Source organism: Engraulis encrasicolus, chromosome 3 (assembly GCF_034702125.1).
Source record: "Engraulis encrasicolus isolate BLACKSEA-1 chromosome 3, IST_EnEncr_1.0, whole genome shotgun sequence".
Classification (NCBI taxonomy): domain Eukaryota; kingdom Metazoa; phylum Chordata; class Actinopteri; order Clupeiformes; family Engraulidae; genus Engraulis; species Engraulis encrasicolus.
Genome location: NC_085859.1, coordinates 28,979,302 through 28,992,507, shown reverse-complemented (window position 1 = coordinate 28,992,507; position 13,206 = coordinate 28,979,302). Strand labels below are relative to the sequence as shown.

At 44.1% G+C, this 13,206-nt stretch overlaps 2 protein-coding genes across 2 annotated transcripts in view; both read right to left on the bottom strand.

Annotated features, from left to right (window-relative positions):
* cacna1ba (calcium channel, voltage-dependent, N type, alpha 1B subunit, a) overlaps nt 1-6,999 on the bottom strand; it is a 191,974-nt gene extending 184,975 nt beyond the window's left edge. Inside the window, 3 exon segments of the mRNA XM_063193722.1 lie at nt 187-326; nt 4,407-4,512; nt 6,740-6,999. Coding sequence (XP_063049792.1) covers nt 187-326; nt 4,407-4,512; nt 6,740-6,993 — 500 coding nt within the window. The 5' untranslated portion in view covers nt 6,994-6,999.
* Nucleotides 7,000-8,197: 1,198 nt separating this feature from the next.
* The window catches only part of ehmt1a (euchromatic histone-lysine N-methyltransferase 1a), a 32,153-nt gene continuing 27,144 nt past the window's right edge, over nt 8,198-13,206 (bottom strand). The window contains exons 19-24 of the mRNA XM_063195160.1: nt 13,111-13,188; nt 12,651-12,766; nt 12,050-12,136; nt 11,232-11,310; nt 9,469-9,644; nt 8,198-8,839 (exon numbers count right to left, since the gene is read on the bottom strand). Coding sequence (XP_063051230.1) covers nt 8,611-8,839; nt 9,469-9,644; nt 11,232-11,310; nt 12,050-12,136; nt 12,651-12,766; nt 13,111-13,188 — 765 coding nt within the window. The 3' untranslated portion in view covers nt 8,198-8,610. The remainder of the gene's footprint in view (nt 8,840-9,468; nt 9,645-11,231; nt 11,311-12,049; nt 12,137-12,650; nt 12,767-13,110; nt 13,189-13,206) is intronic.

Below are 13,206 nucleotides of genomic sequence, written 5' to 3'. Positions count from 1 at the left end.
CCTACTGGGTTGAGGGGGTTGTCAGCCATTGTATTGCTTTCTAGTCGCTGGTGCTTGACATGTTCCTTGTCAATTAGGCTTGACAAAAGCATTCTCTCTCTCTCTCATTCTCTCTCTCTCTCTCTCTCTCGCTCTCTCTCTCTCTCTCTCTCTCGAAATGTAACCAGAAACTCTGAGGGCACTCACCCTGTTAGCACGACTACAAAATCCATTACATTCCATCCGTTTCGGAGGTAGGAGCCTTTGTGAAATGCAAAGCCGAGAGCGATGATCTTGATTCCCGCCTCAAAACAAAATATTCCAATGAAGTATGGTTCCGTATCGTCCTGTGAGAGAAACAAAAAAAAGGAAACCAAAGTCAAATGATATTAGATAGTTGACGATATATGCTTTAATAACAATGAAATGATCAGAACACAATTCTATATAAGAGAGTTATAGAACTGTCTTAAAAGAAAATGAACGTTGACACTTATGACATGTGGCAAACATGACATTTACACAGTGTAATACAACCGTCTCCAGTTCCCTCTCCACAAAATGTGCACATGAAATGATACGAAAACACTTGGCAAGCTTGAAATGTAACCAACTTGAAATTTAATGCGACTGTCTTTTTAAAAAAGAAAATTAACTCTGTAGTTCTCCCTCCTCCCCAACAGAAACAGAATGTGCACATGGCAGCACTAAAACACCCAGACTGACTGGGTCTCAAGCCACAGAGCAATTTCACTCTTCTGTCCCTAAATGATCGCAGTGGTCTTTAAATCAGCCAAGGTCCTCATTAGGAAACCCAAGCCTGGCAGTAGCAGCTGCAGCAGAAGCAGCAGCAGCAGCAGCAGCAGCAGCAGAAGTCCTTGTCTTTCATCAAGTCGTATTAAACCCCAGAGAAACACTGAAATAAATTCTAATGCAGTCGTGCAGAATGTCATTTCCTCTCAGAGAAGTAAGTGCACAGTATTCTACTGCCTGTAACTAAGCTTGCAGAGCAAACTGATCGCTGTCACGGCTCCTGCCCGGTCCTCCATGTTCATGCTGTGATGCTCGACGCCATTGATGATTTTGAATTCTTTCTTTTTGTATTCAATATCTTGAAAATAAAGTTGTTTGTGGAAAAAAAAGCAAAACTGGAGCAAGTGTGCACACGTTCAACTTTTGTCCTGCAGATGCATCTTGGATATACACACCACCCCTACCTTATTTTATTCAATATCTTACAAAAAAAATAATTCAGAACATATTCTCTCATTTGCAGTCAGGATATTGTGCTGCTTGATGGTGGGAGAAATCTTGTTTTTTCAATAGAAGAGGGTGAAAACCAGGCGGGAGGCTGTAGGGAAGGACAAGGGGGAAATAGAAGGTAGGACTGCAAGATATCAGAAAAAAATCGATATTCGATGACAGCATGCAATACCTTGATAACGATATTTAAACAAAATTTAGAAATATAGCCGAGAGCTTTTCTTGTCACTAATTTGTGAGTCTGTGTGGGGGCGTGGCTTTGGTCACGGCTGGCTTCTTGCACATTTGTTGATATTCAGCTAGTGTTTGGACTGCACAAAAATGTTTTACTTCTTAGCGATATTTAAGTCATTTTCGCGATACGCATATCGCCACTCTTGATATCGCAATTTTGATACATTTACAATATATTGTGCAGCCCTAATAGAGGGATTTGCAGCCTTTGTCTATGGCAGCCATTTTTAATCTTGTCCATTTAGTCATCCTGAACATTTCCTGATGAGACATATACTCGTGTTGATGTCTACTCTACACTAAACATTGTTTGTCCAGTTGTAGTGCCTTAAAACTTAATCATCAGCCCGTCAGTGTTGACTGGATAGTAATGTGCAACGTGGTTGTAATCAGCAAAACACAACAACGCATGGGGGCAATGCCAACAGCTGTAGGGTGCAGCACGGCCGATAACAGCTTCGGTTGGGCTCAGGACAAAGTCATATGAATGGGCCCCCAACCCAATATATACAATGTAATGAGAACACAATTATGGGCCCCCTCTCTTCCTGGGCCCGGGGTAACTGACCCCTTCGTCCCTCCATGTTGGGTTCCCTGGTAGGGTACATCATCATCAACAACAAAAAATGCTCTCTCGGAAGGACATGAAAATTGTAATCGCCCATCATCTTGTCTCTTGATGATGACATGTGCATGTCAGGGAAGCCATTTGACAATCCACAAGGGGGGTCGATCGACTTGCAGGAAAGCAAGTGTGAATCCCCAAAGCTGAATTAGGTGTGTCTGTCTGTATCTGTCGCTTCCTATAAATGAGTGCAGAAAATCTATTCCTTTCCTTTCCGCCCGTCCATCCATCCGTCCGTCCGTCCGTCTCCCCCCCCAACCCCCCCTCTCTCTCCCTCTCTCCCTCTCCCTCTCCCTCTCTCAGGGCAGCTGTAGTGCCAGCATCAAAAAGTGCCTTTGGGTGGTTTGTGTGAAAAGGGCCCGCAGCCTTTACTGCCTGTAATGGCCAACCCTAATGACAGGCATCAGTAGGACATTCTGCAAAAAGGAGAGAGAGGAGGAGGAGATGAGGAGGAGCGGAGGAGAGGAGGAGAGAGGAGAAGTGGAGGAGCAGATGAGGAGAGAGGAGAAGTGGAGGAGCAGATGAGGAGAGTGGAGAATAGGAGGAGGAAAAGATGAGGAGAGAGGATGAGAGGAGAAGAGCAGAAGGAGAAGAGGAGGAGGAGAGAAGAAGAGGAGGATTGAAGAGGAGAAGTAGATGAGGAGAGGAGGAGAGAAGGAGCAGATGAGGAGAGATGGGATGAGGAGAAGATGAGGAAGAGAAGATGAGGAGAGAGGATGAGAGGAGAAGAGGAGAAGGAGAGGAGGAGGAGGAGGAGAGGAGAAGAGAATGAGAGGAGAAGAGAATAGGATAAGGGGAAGGTGAGGATGAGAGGAGGAGATGGAAAAGAGATTGAGGAGATTGGGGAGATGATGGGGGATTAGGGAAGAGCAAATCAGAGAGGAGGAGACAGAAGGAGAGAGGAGAAGGGAAAGGAGGGGCACCTTGATTGAGGGCTAAGTAGTGAGTTAGAGGAACACTGGTCCTGATTGCTGATGCCTGTTAGCTAACGCAGCTGACCTTAGGCTAACTGCCACTAAGGCTCAACAGGGCCACAGCCACACCATTGCTAATGATAATAGCACAATAATTAGCCCAAGACTACAGCCTACTTGCAGCCCATTTGACTCCTTGCTAACTGGTAGAACGTCGTCATTAAGTGCGTAATTTCGGATCCTAACATTCAGCACCTATGATGCTTAAGCGTGTCAATTCATTTTTTTATGATGTGGTGTTGACATAGACATAATCCATTCAATTTTCTGTGGGTGTTGAAAACACACCTAAAATGCTGAAAATCTTCTGGCACTGTTGGCTTATATGATTCAAAAATGGCTGGCATCCAATGGGTTAAGTATCAACTTACAACTAGCAGCAATGACAAAGTAAGAACTTAACAAGAACAATACCATTGATGTGCCTCACAGCCGCTTGCTTTGCAGTGCAGTGCATGTGGTGCTGTGCAGGGTGTGCACACAAGATAGACAGGATATGGCACTAGACTGATGAGAGGACATATGAAGCTCATGCATATTGCACTGGCAAGTGAGATGTTTCAGTCTCATTCTATGAACGTACACAACAATGCACACAGTTTACATTATGCATGTACGGTGACAACAACAGAAGAGAAGAGTCTTATTTATCCAAGTCAAAAGAGTTAAGTTAAAAAACAGTAGGCCTACATAGTATGTAGATGTTGTGCTGGTTGACTGGTCCGTTGCCATGTGACCAACCATCAAAGCATTGCCCAACACATTTTTTTTCTCTACAGTTCTGGTCTATGGTAGTTTAAGTGAAAGGCATTCTGGGACAGTAGAGGTGAGCACAGCCAGAGCAGAAGCTGAGTGTAGGGTGAGGTGGCGCATCGCCACAAATGGCCTAGCATACCCCTGGGGGTCCCAGGTTCGACTGCGGCCTGTGTCATTTCCCAACCCTAGTCTGTGTTTCTGTCCCACCTTCTTTCTGTTGTGATTTTCATAGTTCTATGTAAAATAAAGGCAAACAAAGCAAAAGTACATATATCGTCGCTGTCAGGCAGAAACCTTGTATCTCCACCTTTCATTGTTTTTTACTTGTTAATTAATAAATCACTATTTTATTCATGAATAATAATTTCAACATAAAAATTGGTTATAAAATAATTTATCATACACATATTCTTGTACTCATGGAGACTGTAATAAGTAAGTAATACTGATTTTATTTATATTTTACAATGAATAAAGAACGAGTATAAAATAATAATAATAAAAAAAAGTGGAGATACACGGACAGCGACAATATATATATATATTTTTAAAAGAACAGAATCTGAGCCACTCACCAGTCGTTCTGACATGGGCGTCTTGTCGCTCGCTGGCAGATGCTGCTCCAGGGCCAGGACAATGCAGTTGGCAATGATGGTGGCTAGAATCATGTACTCAAATGGAGTAAAACAGGGGACAGTCAAGGAGTCGAACAGTATGAACTGCATGGACATTAGGGTTGTCACTATGAAACAATAATTCTATCTGCTGATGCAATCGTGTTTCTGTGTATAATCTACACCTCAACACTTTTTTTAAGACATGCTGCATATGGTCGAAAAATAATGTACACATAAAAAACACATAAGATAGAGGGGTAGAAATAGGCATCATGCGGCAGACAGAGGAAGTAAGTAGGCCTACCATGTAAGTGGCAGCATTTCAGCCAACACATGTTTTCGTTATGACTGCCCAATTTGCTCACATGCTCCTGGGGTCTGTATACAGTGCAGAGAAACTTTGTATCTGTGAATGGTTATATGTGTGCATGAAAGAGTGATATGAATATGGGGGGAGAGAGAGAGAGAGAGAGAGAGAGAGAGAGAGAGAGAGAGAGAGAGAGAGAGAGAGAGAGAGAGAGAGAGAGAGAGAGAGAGAGAGAGTGTCAGGTGAAGTGGGACTTGTGGAAACCTGATGAGCTAGCTAATTCTGCGGCCCCATTCTGTGTGACACACCACACACCTTCATCTACTCAGAGTGGCTCTAATGGCCCTCTCTGAAGCACCATCCATAGCGCGTGTCTGCGCCAGGGGAGGCACTGGCGACCACGGAGTCAGGATCTAACGGAAGAGGGCAGGGAGGGTGTGCCGTTACCGCGTCCCTCAGGTTAATGACAGATTAAGGCAGAGACTATTATCCTCTCTCTCTCTCTGTGTGTGTGTGTGTGTGTGTGTGTGTGTGTGTGTGTGTGTGTGTGTGTGTGTGTGTGTGTGTGTGTGTGTGTGTGTGTGTGTGTGTGTGTGTGTGTGTGTGTGTGTGTGTGTGAGAGAGAGAGAGAGAGAGAGAGAGAGAGAGAGAGAGAGAGAGAGAGAGAGAGAGAGAGAGAGAGAGAGAGAGAGAGAGAGAGAGAGAGAGAGAGAGAGAGAGTTAGGTTTCGTGCCTACTGTAGTATTGGAGTCACTGTTTATGAAAACATTTCATAAACACGCGCGCCCTATGTTTCTGGAAAATGAATGGGGAAAGATTGAAAGTAGTATTTTTTTATCCACCGTCTTAGTATCAAATGCATTTATGCGGAGGGAGGGAGATCACATTCATGGCACTTATTGCCATATTCATCATTGCAACTGGTATCTAAAACAGTGGTTAACTTCATTTTTGTATACGTCTAATTCTAACATGACCGCAGCGGGGAAACATGTCGAGTTCAGGACCATGGACAGGGGCATCAATAACAACAGGCAACAGCCTATTCTGGCATAGTGTGGTAATATTTTCAAAGACCATAAGCTTCGATACCTGCAAAAAATAACTTTCTACAATCACTACTATATGCAGCGTACGTTTTGAGATTTGCCTTAATTCCGTGTTCAATGAAACCAAAGGAAAATGTCTATCAAACTTGTAGTTATTGCGCAAGAGGAACGGTTATGTGATGCCCAATTGGCAGCATAAGGAACGTTGGTATAAACCACTCTGGATGAAACCAGTGTCTTTCACCATTACATCCCAATATAATAGTCTCTGGAAGACTGCACCAATCCCATGTAACGGAAGAAGCAGTACGATGATTTTGAAGCGAAGCGATGGTTTTGCAATTGTAATGCAATGCTTTTTCATTTAACAAGACCTACAGAGGTCTCTTGAACTGCTCACAAAGATCAATATCGCACCGGGTTAGCTGAATAGAACAGCCTTCCATGGAGTAATGGCAACAGTGGCTTGGCCACATTTCTGTTCAAGAACACAACACATAGTGAGGCTTTCTTGGCTCGGTCTAGCTCGCGTTGCTCTGCGAGCCAAACTGGTCGGTGACGCCAAGAACGCAGGGAGGTGGTATAGGCTAAAATTGTGTTTTTTTTCTTTCAAACAAGACTATGTAACAATTCTAATCTTTGGGAACATCAAACCTGTAACTTGAGACCAGTGGCAAAGAATAAAAGCAATTTAGGTGGTGTAACACAAATGTCAATTTATCTGCGCAAATAGGCCAGTGTTGAGCCAACAGTCTGCCACACGTTTGTAAACTTTGCTCATTTACGTAGTAGCCCTGTATGCAACAAGGGTGAAATTAGATGTCTTGGTTAACTTAAAATGTAAATGTGAAAATAAAAAGTAATTTTAAAACTGTGGTGATAAAAGTGGGCATGCAAAACAATCACTGCATGCGACTCTTCATTTGAAAGGATATGGCCATTCGGTTATTTTCTTTGCATATTTCCGTATGATATTATCTTCGCTGAAGATGAAAAGGGACCGGTTGACACTAAGACAGTTCTGTTTGACAGGGATCGGGTTATATATGGCCATTGTTCTGGCTCTTTGGGCCATCGACTGCTTGTACATCCTTGGGCCGCTTGGGGGGCCTGCCTGCCGGGTTGCCCCCCTCCCACTACTCGCTGGACTGCCACCTCCGAATCGCATGTCGTCTTCGAAGCGAGCCATTCTAAAAACGTGCAGATCTCACAGCAGAAATCAAAATTGACATCAGAGAGAGCATAAAGAAGAAGCATCACAACGCACGGTGTTGTCCCAGCCACGAGTTTTCATCCGTATCAAATATCCATCAGTGTGCCATTCAACAATTGCTATATTACAACAATACAATCTTTCCCAAGGCTCCTCTTTCAAGGCTTTGGGAAAAACAAATGCTTAGCATGTCTCTCGGATCATTCCCAATCACAGTCATTCATAAATTGACTTAAGTTTACACGACGAAATCACAATCCTTCCCATGCGCGCGTCGTGGTATCCAAATGCAGAGGTCTCCGGTCTGCAGTTTGAACAAGTGCCTTGATATAAAAGAGCAAAACCATGCAACAGGAACACTGACCACAAACGGTCTTCTAGTAGGCATGCAAAAAAGAGACGCTCCTACAAATTAATAATGGACAAGCTACTGAGTGAAGACATTTGCTTTTTTTGATGCTCCTGTCGTGTGGTTCCTGAAGACGTATTCCTCTCACGCCCTTTCTTCTACAGTATTTCTTCAAAAGAATGTCCTTAATCCACTCATGGCGAGGAAACAGTCTTGTGAAGGCAAATAGGATTGGCACTTCTATTTCGCCTGGTCTCACGCTGGCAATGAAATTTCCACCGATTCCAGCAGCCGCTGATTCTTTAGAACCAGATCACATGACCAGCATGCACCCTGTCAGTGGCTCCACCTGTGTCGTTACAGTATCCATGGTACTGGGGTAAAAAGCAGAGAGCATCGCTTGCCTTTTTGCCGACGCAGAACGATATGCGGTTACATTCCCAGAATTGCAACTAGAACTAGGCGTTGATATCAATGCGGGAAAACCAAACGATAATGGTCAAAACGGCGCGCACGCACACCGTCTGAAGAACGCAGACCGACAATATCGACTCCTTCCTTCCAGTAGCATACAGCCCCACGAGGGAGAGGAGTTCTCAGAATGCATCCAATTCTGGGCAGTATTTATCCAATGACTAGTGAAGACGACTCCATTAACTTATGCCAGATTAGATCATAATTGTTCAGGCCTGTATTGTTAATATATATATATATATATCACCAATGCTGGAATCTGTCTAGCGCGCAGCTAAACATTTGGTAATGATTTATTAGCATTTACAAGGTGTGTGTGTGTGTGTGGACATAAAACACGTCGGCTAGTACAAAATGTAAAAAAACGACATGTCTTTATTTTCTAGATAACACTGGTAAAAATCCACATACAGTATTACAGTATTACAAATTTCAGGACCAATGATTAACGAATTACATGATAACCTCGAACACTGAGACTTGAGCTTATTTTTCTTCAGCGAAGTGCCTTAACAGCCTGGTGGTGGTGGCTACTAACTACTCTCCTCAACCAGTGAAACATGTTTGGTACAAAAACAGTAAAATCACAGCCTATGTCTGACACTTTATTTTGCTACCTACGGGTCTAACATTTCTAGCAAGTGATCAAGAGCAGTTCAGTACCACACATCATCACTTGCAAGATATTTCAGTTCTGTTCAATTAGACAACCGATGTTATTTTTTCTAAAACAAAGGACTTCTTTAAAAGTTCTTCTACCTATTCTTTCTTTAAGGCTTGATGGGTGGTAGACTGGCAGTGCCGGTGGGCTGTGCGTGTGGAGGCAGTGGCGGGCCAGAGGCCACTGGAGCAGGGCTTCTGCGGGGTAGGCCAGCCTGGGTCTGGGCTTGGGCCTGAGCCTGGCTGAGGGCCAGGGACGAGTACCGGCATTTGGGCAGCCGGCACTGACAACTCACATACTTGCTTTTGACCTTCCAGAAGTGCTCGCCATAATCAAAGCTGTGGGAGGCGAATGCAAGAGAAAAGAAGTGAGAATAAGTGAGGAACAGCAGGAACATGACTGAACACACAGCAAATAGGAATTCGAAATATCGAGAGGGCGCTTGCTGTATGTTTTTATGTACAATGGGGAAGACTGCTGTAGCCCCAGAATGCACGCCGTACTATCTGAGGCACGCTGTAATAGTCATTGAAAGGTTAATTACCATTGTACGTAACTCTTATATAACATAACACAGGGACTTTAATAATGCTCTATGACTTGGTCATTGCCAGTCTGGTCACAGCATATGTATAACTGCGTGTCTTAATGGGTTAAGGTTATGCATGTTTAATAATCATTAAGTCTTGGCTTGAAGAGAAAAAAAAAATGACCCAATAATTGTTTTTTTGCTTCATGTCAAATATGCCCAAAATGTCTTGCCTTTGCAGTGCCTCAGTAACAGAGCAAATTCAAGTTGACACAATTGTAGCACACAAGAGGACTGACATTAAGAGGACCAGTGTGTGTGAGAGTGTGAGTGTGTGTGTGTGTGTGTGTGTGTGTGTGTGTGTGTGTGTGTGTGTGTGTGTGTGTGTGTGTGTGTGTGTGTGAGAGAGAGAGAGAGCATTTCATCTAATTCACCTACCCAAGTTCCTCTCCCACTCTGATGTGCCTGCTGGAGAAGAGGGCCACGCGGGGGAAGCGCAGGTCCTGGTGTTTGGTGAAGACCCGCACGGGAAAGAGGTTGGCCTCACACAGGTGGTTGAGGAAGCGCGCCACGTTGCCATAGAACTGGGCATCGATGCAGTAGACCTCACCCACCTGCAATAGAAAGCCCGATTGAGAAACTCCAACTCCCATCGTCATTGTGACACAGCTCGCCACAGCACACAAGTGCTCACAGCACACAGTACACAGCACACAAAGAGATTGTATTTACTGTATGTCTCACCCGTGCAAGGGGGCAGCCCCCAATGGCGCCCCAAGGGAGCAGTGCGATGGGACGGTACCATGCTCAGGGTACCTCAGTCATGGAGGAGGATGGGGGAGAGCACTGGTTAATTACCCAGCCCCACCCCCACCAATCTGGCAGGTCAGGAGTTGAACCGGCAAGCTTTGGGTTACAAGTCTGACACCCTAACCGCTTACCCATGACTGCCCTAGATGGAAGCATGCAGTACAGGACAGTCGAGGCATCAGGGAGAGTTCAACTCGGGATGTTTACTGTAAGTTGTGATTTGGTGGGGTTTTTTTTGCTTCACCTCAGCTGACAGCTGTGTTGGAGATGACCCATGGGTCACTAAACAGAATACCTGTATAACTCTCACACACACCTACCATGTTGCCTTTCCTTTTATTCACAATGTTTTGGTGTTAGATGTCTAAAGTAGAAGTGAGTGAAAGAATATTCATTCATTCATTAATTCATTCATTCATTCAAAACCCTCATTTGGTACTCATTAGGTAGAGTGGAATGACTGGTGTAAAAACTATGTAATAGTTTGTTTCTTACTTTATGTTACAAATGAAGACACTTTAACAATTAAGACTGTTCTAAATGCAGTGCTACAACCCTATGATAGAACATTTTGAAAATAGAAGCAATTTCTAATGTACTATGAAGTTACACACAATGTGTGTGCATGCGCGCGCGCACGCACGCGCGCATGCACACGCACGCGCACGCGCACACGCACACGCACACGCACACACACTCTCAGGCACACACACACAGGCAAGACCTGTCATGCAAAGCAGAATTATCACAATGTTACTCAGGTGCTAATCTGTGCCGGGTGAAGTCTAAGTCCAAAAAATGGAGGAAAGAGCAGAGGCACTCTGGGATTTGAGAAAAATATTTTTTTAAAGCCTTTATTATAACATGGCAAATCTGTTTAAAGACCCATGTGTTTTTAAAACAGATTTGCCATGTTATATTAATATTCAAAAAATATTTTTCTCAAATTTCTGAGAGCCTCAGCTCTTTCCTCCCTCTAATGGAAAACATTCTGCCTTCCCAGGGACTTGCTGTCAGTCTGTACTATAGCACCTCCTGTTGGACAAATGTGTTAATAAACAATAACGCGCCAGTAAGCACATCAGTCAGTCGCTCCCCTGATTGTCGCACAATGAAGGCAACACAACAAAAACTAGAAGTGCACTCACAAGAGTGCAGACCTCTGTCAAGCTGTTTGATAGAACATTTGACTATGTTACACCCTAAGTCTTTCTGCCTTGTTTTTTGAGGAATTAGAAACTGGAATGTCAACTTTTTTCCCAAAAATTCCACCAAAATCTGTGCATTACTTTTTGAGTCATCCTGCTGGCAGACAAACAAACCAACACAACCGAAAACATAACCTCTTTGGCGGAGGTAACAAGAGCCCCCCCAAAAAAACACGGACGTACCTTGTTGTCCAGATTAAAGAGAAAAGAATCGTTCCCTCTGGTGTTGGCCTCCTTGTCTGTGATTATTTCTCCCACGTACCTGAAAGACAAAGCCAGAGACAAGGTTACACTCACTTACTCATTCAGGGCGGAAGGCCTCGCCAGACAGCCTCGCCAGACAGTCAGCCAGCATAAATAACCTCCAGAAGAAACTCAAAGTGAATCTGTCGTCTGAGCCATGCATTTTCAGGCTAGTAAACTAAGCAACCGAGTGGCAGAAACTATTTTTGTCTGGGGATTTGGCCTAGCACTGCACCATGGGAAAGTGTGTGTGTGTGTGTGTGTGTGTGTGTGTGTGTGTGTGTGTGTGTGTGTGTGTGTGTGTGTGTGTGTGTGTGTCTGTGTGTGCAAAATCTGTCCTGTATTTTTTTCTGTTAAATCTGTGTAGCAGGTCGTTGGGGAAGGCTTAGCACTGTAACTACACACAGCTGTGCGGGCCTGTTGCATGCCGTTAGACCAGGGGTGGGGGCCACTTCATATTCCTAACAACTACAAGGGCCATAAATGTCCTCAGAGGGCCGTACTATGAACACAAATCAGGATTTCCCCATGCAATTTAGGCCTGTATTGAAGGTAGACACCTTTAAAACAGACCCCACCTTCTTTAGCCCCTTGCAAACGGCCCTCAAGACATAGGTTCCCCACCCCAGCGTTAGACAGTTTTAACCGGTTTGAAGGCCAACATTTGGTTCCACCGCTTTGTCAATGGTGTGAGGCCAGACTATTACTTTGGCTTCTCAGGCTCATGTGTTTGTGTGGTCATGTGTGGGCTTACGTACTCGCAGACGAAGGATCCAGCGGGAATATCCTGCAGGGTCTTCACTCCCCAGCCCATGTGCTCCGTTCGGAAGACCTGGAGCCTCGTCCTTGAAGCATAAAAACAACCACCAATCAACACAAAAACCTACAAAAGCAACAACAGGCCTGATCAAAATACACCCTGACGTCAATCACAATGTCAGACATGCATAACAAAGCCTATTAAAGTGTTTATGAGTACAACAAATCCACTGGAATGCTTTGTAAGACCATATTGATAAAAGGTATGGCTCTGAATATACAGTACAAATTGAAGACAATTATATGATTTACATGTGAGACCTCTTGTAATATGGAAAGAAAAATGTCTGCACACTTAAATCTTCTGTGTACTTAATAATGAATAACTTAATAAGCCAAGCTTCCGGTCTACTGACCTTCCTCAGGGCTCTTGAAAAGGAATAAACATTATTTATACAGCACGCGCGCGCGCACGCACGCACGCGCACACACACACACACACACACACACACACACACACACACACACACACACACACACACACACACACACACACACACACACACACACACACACACTTATTTTGTACAGCGTTCGTACCTGAGTCCATTCTGGACCACTCGATTCCGACAGGACCTCCAGCAGGAGCAGGCGTGGTTGCACTCGAACAGGAAAGGTGGATCATCCCGAGAAAACTCCGAAAGCAAGCGGCCCTCCTTTTTTCACCCACAACATAAAAAAGCAAATTGCTGACTACCAAGGTCATAGAACATTTTACTGCTTACTGTATGGTTCAGTTATGCATACGGTACTACTTAGATATATGAAAACTGAAAGTAAAGTCCGCGACACCAAGCTCCCGTTTCTCTTATTTTAATGTGACGTTTCGGGCCCAACATTAAAAAAAAAAAAAAAAAAAAAAAACGGGAGCTTGGTGTCGCGGACTTTACTTTCAGTTTCATGTGATTTTACTAGTTCTTCACCCAATATTTTTGAGACGGATGTGCGTGTTTCTCTCATTTTGATAATACTAGTTACAGACTTACATATTTAAACATACCTTGTTATACCAGCAACGCACACTGAGCTGGCCACAAATACAGTTATTGGAAGAGCAGTCGTCTTTGCATTGGCAGTGCTAAGAGATGAAAACAGA